The sequence below is a fragment of the Lacerta agilis genome, chromosome 11 (assembly GCF_009819535.1).
Source record: "Lacerta agilis isolate rLacAgi1 chromosome 11, rLacAgi1.pri, whole genome shotgun sequence".
NCBI classification, from domain to species: Eukaryota; Metazoa; Chordata; class Lepidosauria; order Squamata; family Lacertidae; genus Lacerta; species Lacerta agilis.
The window spans coordinates 12385267-12394644 of NC_046322.1; the positions used below are offsets into that span (position 1 = coordinate 12385267).

Genomic DNA, 9378 nt, shown 5'->3' on the forward strand with positions numbered 1-9378 from the left:
CCTCTTAGTGACAAGCGACAGGCCTGAAAGCATCTCTTAAGAATAAAATAAAAAGTGGCCTGATACATTTACACCCCACCCCCACCCCCCGTGCACACAGAGAAGAGAATGGGACCAGTGAGTACAAGACCCCAAAGAAAGGGCAGAAGCATAGAGTCGCAAATTGTCGTAGAGTTGGAAAGGACCCCAAGGGTCATCTATATCTAACCTCCTGCAATGCAAGGAAGGGGTTGGAGTTGGGTTGGTTGTAAGGCAAGAGAGTATGGCCGATTTTGTAAGCCGCTGCCTTTGCCAAGGATAAAGCAACGAACCGTTTTAATTAGTAAATAAATAAATAAAAAGCAATAGCAGAAAACCCTCGCCCACCATCAGTTTTTGGTGTGCTAAGATGATTTCCAAGGTGCATGCCATAAACTCCAAAAATTTGCAAAAGCCCAAAGCGGGGGGGGGGAGGTTTAACACACAAAAACAGCTAATAAGCTTAGTGCTTAAACCAAGGAAAGGAAAGAATTTCAGAGCAACTTCGGCTGGGGGGGAATCCTATTAAAGCATTCCCCTTTTCCTAACTGTGCAGCAATGGTAGACCACAGTCCCTCCTGGGGAGCAAAGGCCAGTTTTTGGCAGAGCACTGGGTGTAAATGCTACCTTTGCATGTTTTTGGCTAGTTTCTAGGCATGCTTTCTCTCTCTCTCTCTCTCTCTCTCTCTCTCTCTCTCACACACACACACACACACACACGGCACTTCTCTAGTCTCCGTCCAAGCAAGCAAGCAAAAGTCAGTATCAGAGTTCAGAGATGCATCTCAGTCTGCCCAAAACACTCAAGGAAGGTGTGGAGCAAGGAAGGTGAGGGGCGTGGCCTGTGGAAACTCCCAAAGGGCAAATAGGGACATCTGGAGGGATGCTTTCTGGCCTACCCACCCAGGCCTGAGGTTCCCTACCCCTGCTGGACAACGAGGAACAAGAGAGACAGCAAGAAATGGACTTGAATTTGGTGACCTGAGTTCAGGTTTCGCCTCCACCACCGATTCCTCGTGTGACCTCTGGTAAGTCATTTTCTCTAGGTGTAAAATGGGAATAATATAATTGATGTTTCTACCAGAGGGAGCAGCCCGTGAAGAGAAAAATGTTCTCCACCTCTGGAGTAGACCACAGCTGGCCATCTGCTTACTCTGACAGATTCCCTGGCCAAACTGGATGTTAAACGGAGTTAGTCATTTTTTAAAAATAATACTTCAGGGCAAAGTGTGTGTATAAAATGTAGAGAGACAAGACCTTCCAGGAGGCAGGGCAAAAGCCAGAAGTGGGTCAGGATGGAGCTGGTGGTGGGTCACCCATTTTCTCTCCCTTTCCCCCTCCCCAATGCTGTGTCTCCCCTTTTCCCTTCCTGCAGAAAATCCCCACTGTGCAGCAGTTAGTGTGGGAAAGGCCCAATTTGCATGTGAGTTTTTTTATATAGGGGCTGAAGGAGAGGTCAGGGGTTGGAACCCAAACAACCACGGGCTGCCCCTGGCTTATGGATGAACAATTGCCAACCCCTGCTCTAAACATCAGGTGCCCCCATGCCCCCATCAGCAGCTTTTCCTACAATGTGGGGGGGGGCGCTCCAGCTTTATTTTTCCCTCTTTGGAGAAAAAGCAACTGGGGGGCTGAGAGATGAAAGAACAACTGACAAGGGTTAAAGCATCTCCTCCCCACCAAATCTCCAAGACCTTCCTTTTATTACAAAAATAATAATACTCCAGAAAAGAGTTACATGAAGCTCTGTGCAACTTGTAGCATGGTGCTTATAAACTCACAGCCTCAATATTATTATTATTATTATTATTATTATTATTATTATTATTATTATTATTAAGTTTTAAAAACATACTGTAGGCCGATGATGCAGCAGCTGTAACAAGTAGTAGTAGTAGTAGTAGTGGTAGAAACAACAGGAGTAACAATAGCAGGAAAGAAAGGAAAAGTTGCTGCTGCAGCAGAAGTAAGAAAAGGGTGTGGCAGGAATGGTTATGAAAGTCACCTGGTGACTTACAGGAAGGGGAAAGAAGATGCAAGGAAAGTCGGAATCCTGCTGCTCCAAGGGAGATGCTCTGGGGGCATTTTCCCGGCTGGCAGTATAAATGGGGGAACAGCCTACCCAGTCTCTGTCTGGCCCACAGAAGCCAACGAGGGAATCACAGAAACCCAGGCGTCATTCCCTCTGACCCTGAAGGAAACGAGAGAAGACAGGCTGCCTGGTTTTGCCAGGCCTGAGGAGGACAACTCCAAACGCAACACTGCTGCCCCAAACTGGAGTGCGCCAGCTTAACCTAAGGACTTTAAGAAAAGCCCTGCTGGATCAGGCCAAAGGAACATCTGGCCCAGCATCCTGTTCTCACCGGGGCCAGTCAGGTGCCCATGGGAAGCCTGCAAGCAGGACCTGAGCGCAAGAGCCCTGTCCCCATCTGTCACTCCCAGCGGCTGTCAGGAGAACATGGACACTGTGGCTAGCAGCCACTGACAGCTTTGGTCCAACCTGCTTTTAAAACCATGCAAGCTGGTGGCCACCAATGCCGCTTGTGTCCCTGCCTGGGACAGCAGACTGGTTGGGTAAAGCTGCAAGGTACTAGGGTGCAAGGTACTCGCTGTTTTGAGGTGCAGAACTGGACGTGAGGAAGAAGCCCTCTGCCCTTTACAACCAGGGAATAAGTGGGTAAAACTACTCTTGGAATGCCACATCCTAAGTTGTCCTTTTGCACTGGGCAGGCAGGTGTGCTTCTGTGGCAGGGTAAGAAGCTCAGATATATAAGCTAATTGCCAAATAGCACCTTAAACCTAGGTTACAGTCACCACATACTGGGACGCAGGTGGCGCTGTGGTCTAAACCACTGAGCCTCTTGGGCTTGCCAATCGGAAGGCTGGCAGTTCGAATCCCCACGACTGGGCGAGCTCCCGTAGCTCTGTCCCAGCTAACCTAGCAGTTCGAAAGCATGCCTGTGCAAGTAGATAAATAGGTACCGCTGCAGCAGGAAGATAAACGGCGTTTCCGTGTGCTCTGGTTTCCGTCACAGTGTTCAGTTGTGCCAGAAGCGGTTTAGTCATGCTGGCCACATGACCCGGAAAGCTGTCTTTGGACAAACGCCAGCTCCCTCGGCCTGAAAGCCTTTGACTGGACTTAACTGTCCAGGGATCCTTTACCTTCACCTTTTTCCCTCTATTTTTTAGTGTCACCACAACAGACTGTCTAGTCACCTTTTTTCCCCCTTGCAGTGATATTTATCGTACTTATTCTTCCTTTCTTTTCTATACCACTTTATTTTTAATGGGGTATATTTTTAACCAGTGACAGGAAATCTCCACAGATTTCTCTGCACGCCAGCCGGATGGTGTAGATGCCAGTCACCAAACCTGGAGACAAGACATCTTCACTTGGTTGCAAAATGCGCCTGACGCCTGGTGAATTTCGGACACCGGTCCGTGTAGCCTCCTCTGCAAGGCAGGATGCCACCAGATGATGGCTCAGGTAACATTCCACAGATATATAAGGTCATTGCCGGTGCCAGGGGTCAGTATTGTGAGGCACATGCCAAAGCCCTTGACCCCAGTAACAACACACACAACGTAACAGGCTGTTTTTGACTATGTAACTTCTACTGTATTTCAAACACAATTCAACATATAATATCTCACAAAGTTTAATTCCATAGACCAAACACATCATGCAAACAGAACGTATCAAGAGAAATTAAAGTCCAATGGATGGTCAGCGGTCCCTGCTGAGCCCCAGAACCCCACTCGCTTACTCTTGCTGTGTGTTCGCCTGACTTCTCAAAGCAAGAGCAAGTGTCGCCTGGGTGGGTGATACATGCATGCAACAGGAAGGAAAATAAATGTCTGTCGTGGACTGGATGGATGCAGATGGGTGGGGGGCACAAGCCAGGGAACCCCCAGGGGAAGAAGACTCAGGGGATTGGTGGTGGGAGGACAATGAGTGGTCAAGAGCAGTGTTGTAACTAGCCACTTGGGGGTGGGACAAGCCGCGCATGGGGGCGGGGGGCGCTGCGTGGAGCCTTTCCGCTGTCCTCGCAACTGCTTCATCAGGACAAGGCCTCCTAGAAAGAGTTTCTGAGAGCACTAGGCACTGGCCTCGGGCGATTTGTTGTTTTTGTTGCTGACCTATGCCTGACTCCAGCCCTGACAATGCCACTCCATACAGCAGATGTAGGCAATGTGGTGCCCTCCAGATGTTTGGGACTATAGCTCCCATGTTGCCCAGCCAATGCGGCCAGTGGTCAAGAGTGGTGGGTGTTGTAGTCCGTAACATCTGAAAAGCAGTAAGTTGGCTACGCCCCTGCTATCCAGACACACCCAGGGCAGGGCAGAGAGAGCAGACTTCCTTGCTTTCGGGGGGGGGGTCACTTTTCCAGGCAGCAATCTGGAGGACGTAAATGGATCTTGCCAAACAAACCGAACCCTTCCAACTGGCCAGGCTGCAGGATCCGGGCTTTCCGCCTGGCAATTATGGATATCCATGTCAAAACAAAATCGAAAATTCTTTCTAGTAGCACCTTAGAGACCAACTGAGTTTGTTCCTGGTATGAGCTTTCGTGTGCATGCACACTTCTTCGTGTGCATGCACACTTCTTCAGAAGTGTGCATGCACACGAAAGCTCATACCAGGAACAAACTCAGTTGGTCTCTAAGGTGCTACTAGAAAGAATTTTCGATTTTGTTTTGACTATGGCAGACCAACACGGCTACCCACCTGTAACTGGATATCCATGTGTTGCACAAAGCCGGAAGGGGGAGAAAGGGGGGAAAAAAGATATTACTGTTGAAGCGAGGCATGTTTTTCCTACCTAGAAACTTTGAGAAAAAGTTCTCTTTCCCTTGCAAGCGAAACTGCAGGCAGAAGCTTTATTCACAGGGTTGCACCGAGGCTGAACTGCTGCTCTGAACCCCAGAAAGGGAAGCCAAGAGACCAGAGCAGGGGTCCCCAAACTAAAGCCCAGGGACCGGATGCGGCCCAATCGCCTTCTAAATCCGGCCCATGGACGGTCCGGGAATCAGCGTGTTTTTACATGAGTAGAATGTGTCCTTTTATTTAAAATGCATCTCTGGGTTATTTGTGGGGGTATAGGAATTTGTTCATATTTTATTTCAAAATACAGTCCGGCCCCCCACAAGGTCTGAGGGACAGTGGACTGGCCCCCTGCTGAAAAAGTTTGCTGACCCCTGGACCAGAATAGCAAAGTATACAAAGCAGGGCCACCAGAGGCCACATAAGGCCAGTTTACACCCTAGCCTGGCTCCACCAGTCAACAGTCCCTTTTGTGGGTTCGGAAACAAGAAGAGATGGCTCCCCCCCCCCCCCCGCTAAAAGTACAGGTGACACTGATAGAAAGTAAGAGAGGGAAAGAAGGCTTACTGGAGTGGTTCAGGGAAGCAAATGGGAGGAAAGAGGACAGAGAATGCCATCCTACTCTACACCAACGCACGAATTGGCTCATCTCCCAAAGCCACTCAAAAGTTACGCAGACCAGACTTTGTTTCAAAAACTAAAATGCGCGAGGTTGCCAATTCCTGATAAAGTTACAATTTGCCACCACAAAGGGTGGGAATCACTCCTAAAACTTAAGAGGGAGCCTGGAGCTCCCTTAGAAACTTGGGAGGCAGGAGAGGAACTTAGTCCACTATGTTCAGAGGAACCGCGTGGAAGTTCCACCCTTTTCTGTCCTAATATCCTGTGTGTGGAATCTACAACACCTGGGGAAGGAAGCCCCTCCACACATGGCTCAGGAGGCGCTGCCAGAAAGCGGCCACACGACTCCTCCTGCCCTCTTCAGCGCCACTCCTAAGCGCGGCGTGTCGAACCCTCGAACTCCCCGGGAGCCCGGCGCGGGAGGCCCTCACTCTGCACATGCCCAGAGGGCGGCGGCGCTTCTTCTCCTGCTGCTAGTTTTGAACCCGGGCATGACGAAGCCGCCTGTGGGGTCACGCCCTGACTCGAGCTGCCCTGGGCTCGCGCTTCCGATGGAGAAGGGAGAGGCTTTACCTGAAATAGTAGACATCGCTCTTGCCGGCGCTGAGCCCCGATTTTCGGATGACCTCCTCCTTCTTCCACCCGGGAGGCAGCGCCGGGCAGTCCACCCGCTTCCCCCGCTTCTCCATGCGCGGGGCTCGGCGGCGGCGCCCCTCCGACGGAGCCCAAGAAGAGAGTTGCTCCGGAGCTCGCGAGGCCTGCTGTCCGGCTGCCTGGCCGGCTCGTTCGGCGGCCCCTTGGCCGGCGGAGGAGGCCGGCCGGCGGCTGGGCAGGCGAGGGGCGCCGGAGAGACCCGCTCAGCGGCCGCCCGTCGAGGCGCCTGTCCAGCGGCAACAGCGGCGGCGACGCTCCGCGCCTGTTCCTCCTGCTCCCCCTGCGCCGCTGAACTCCGTCGGCCAGAGCTGGGAGGCAGAGTTGGGGCTGCTGCGCGCGCAGCGCTCTCCTCTTGCCCGGTGGCGGCGGCGCTGGCGACAGCGGCGGCCGCGGGAGCGCCTGCTTCTCCGCCTCCTCTTGCTGCTGCTTCCGTAACTGAGCCTCGGAATCCGTGTCATCGGCGCTCGGAACCTCGGGGTCATAGAGCCCGCGCGGCGCAGCCAAAGGAGGCGGGGAGGGGAGGGAGGCGGCACGCAAGCCAGCCAGCCAGCCAAGCGCCCGCCCCCCAGACGAGCCAGCCGGGCACACGCACCCGGCTTGGCCCGGAAGACCGCGCTCCAACTCTACGCGCGCCCCTTGCTGCCGCGGACGGCAGAGAGGAGGCGAATGGTCTGCGCAGCGCCGCCCTCCGAGGTTTCCCCGTGGCAAATGGAGAGGCACAAATCCCTAGAGGCTGCGGGGCTGCGTCTCTAACACCCCCCCCCCCAAATCTTGGTAGGGTCCTCCAACTCCCATCAGCGCCGGCCAGCGCGACCAATGGTTAACGTCGACGTCTGGTGGGGCACAGAGTTCCCCTGGTTGTTAGGGGGCGGGTCTAGTGTGTGTTAGAGGGCGGTGCGGTGCGGTGCAGTGGTTAGAGTAGTACTGCACGGCACGGGGTTGGGCTAGATGACCCTCGTGGTCCCCTTTTCGACTCTATAGGGTTCTATATGACACTGACCTGGGAGAAAGGGGTTCGATTCCCCGCTCACGGGGCTGACCCGGGGACAGTCACTGCCCGTCAGCCAGACCTACCTCGCAGGCTTGTCGTGAGGATGAAGTGAGCAGGGGGGGGGACCATGTGAGGCGGAGGGAAACGCGGGATCGAACTGCGATGGTTTTGTATTATCGTTATTATTAGTTGCATTTATTCGTGTCGTGCTGCAAAAATGTCTCAAAGCCACTTGCAGTTCTAAAAGCGCGCACGATACAAAATGTAACTGTACGCAATAAAAGAATACTGATATTCGTCGCTGTTTCCAATGGAGCTTTCCTCCTAGGCAAGTGTGTCTAATTTCCAAAGGAGTTGGTTTAGGATTGTAGCCGGCGCTCCAGTTCTCGCACATTTCGAATCTCGGGCCGAGGGTTTTTACTGAGTTTTACTATTTTAGAGAGCGCCCTTGAGCATGTGCAGAATGGCCTTCCCAGTGGCTACCGCGAAGGGCTAGATCCCTCAGTATGGGGGTAAGGGCTTACTTCGAAAAAGTTTCAGTTTATAGGAAGCCCCCCTGAGCATGTGCAAAGTGAGGAGCTCCAAATCCCATACATCTGGACTTAAAAAGTGGGGGTTTTCTCGGATAATGACAGTTTAACATTTTTGAGAGGAGCACGTAGGTCGCTTTCCCCGTGGCAAATGGAGAGGCACAAATCCCAAACATCTGGTCGAGAGGTTCCTCGGTAAAAGTTTAAACTTTTAGGCAGCGCTTCTGAGCACGTGTATAGAATCATAGGATTGGAAGGATCATTCTAGCCCAACCCCCTGTTGGTTAGAACGTGGTGCTGATAAAGCCAAAGTTGCCGGTTCGATCCCCATATGGGACGTCTGCATACTTTTGTAAAGTGGATTTTCACACACAAATACACATCAACACACACAGCTACTGAGGCGCTCCAGTTTCCAAATCTCTGGGTTTACTAGCGAGGTTCAAGGACAGAAAGAGTTCTAACTATCAGACAATACTTCTGAGCATGTGCAGTGCGCCGTCCCCCAGGCTCCTGAGCAGATCCATCTCACACCGGAAATTGTGGGCGAGGTCGTGCATCTCCGAGAGCGGGAACTTTCGGGAAAACGAACCGTCCGGATTCCGGACATCTTTAATTTTAGAAACGGAGAATTGTCTGCCTGGGCGGAGCCCGCCGGGTCTGAGCCTGCAATTGGGCGCGGAGGAGACGGGGACGCGGAGCTGGTACAAATCTTGGGCGTTGCCTACGTGGAAAAGCCAAGGCGGGGAGAGGAGAGAGGCTTTCTTCTGTTTCAGCCACGTGTAGATGCCTGCAAGAGAGAGCTGGGCATCTTCGCCCTTCTGAGGCTTAAAACAGCATCAACGGGGTTTATTTGCCATACAGTGAATGCAAAACAGAAACGAGCAAAGGTACTTCGGCTGCAAGGCTCGCCCTCGTTGCAAATGCTTTAAGGCTGCAGCCCTGTGCATTGAAAGCTACAGTATTTGGGAATAAACATGCAAGACCTCAGGTTGTTTATTATTTGAGCGTAAGGCTTAGCAGGATTGAGCAAGCAGGTGCCACCAGACGACGTAGCTCACTGTCTTGCAGTGGTTTTCCAGGGTATCAGGCAGGGGTCAATGCCAGCCCTAGGGTGATATGCTAGGGACTGAACCTGGCACCCTTTGCATGCATAGCATAGAATTGTGGAGGTGGAAGGGATACCAAGGGTCATCTAGTCTGACCCCCTGCAATGCAGGAATCATTTGCCCAACATGGGGCTTGAACTCATGACCCTGAGATTAAGAATGTCATGCCCTACCGACTGAGCTACCAAGGCAGATGTGTTCTGCCACTGAGCTACAGCCCTTACCCAATGGGTACACGGCACACAGGAGGAAAATCTTTTGCAAGGCTTGAAGCAAAAGGCACACAGAGTGGTTTGAGAAAGCCCCACCCAGCTGGGTCAGCCAGTGTGGTTCCATATACAGGGAGTCAGAGAGAAGTGCAAGGCAATTTAAAAATGAATTATCTCCCCTGCCAGTGAACTCTGGAATTCCCTTCCAAACACACCTTTAAAATTTTGTGCTTGGCCCTGGTTTATAATTTGGGGAAACAAAATGCACATTCTTAGAAGCTGTTTGTGATGACCTCTAGACTCCTCTAAGATTTGCCATCCTGTTTCTAAGCAAAACCCACACAACTTGGCCTACTAAGGGAATTGGAGGCTTCGAGCTCTTGGGTGGAGAGGAAGGGAAGGTGTCTCTGGTATTGGGAAT

At 52.1% G+C, this 9378-nt stretch overlaps 1 protein-coding gene across 1 annotated transcript in view; it reads right to left on the reverse strand.

Moving 5' to 3' along the window:
- The window catches only part of MBD2 (methyl-CpG binding domain protein 2), a 53747-nt gene extending 47474 nt beyond the window's left edge, over positions 1 to 6273 (reverse strand). Inside the window, exon 1 of the mRNA XM_033164230.1 lies at positions 6038 to 6273. Coding sequence (XP_033020121.1) covers positions 6038 to 6153 — 116 coding nt within the window. The 5' untranslated portion in view covers positions 6154 to 6273. The remainder of the gene's footprint in view (positions 1 to 6037) is intronic.
- Positions 6274 to 9378: the final 3105 nt, after the last annotated feature.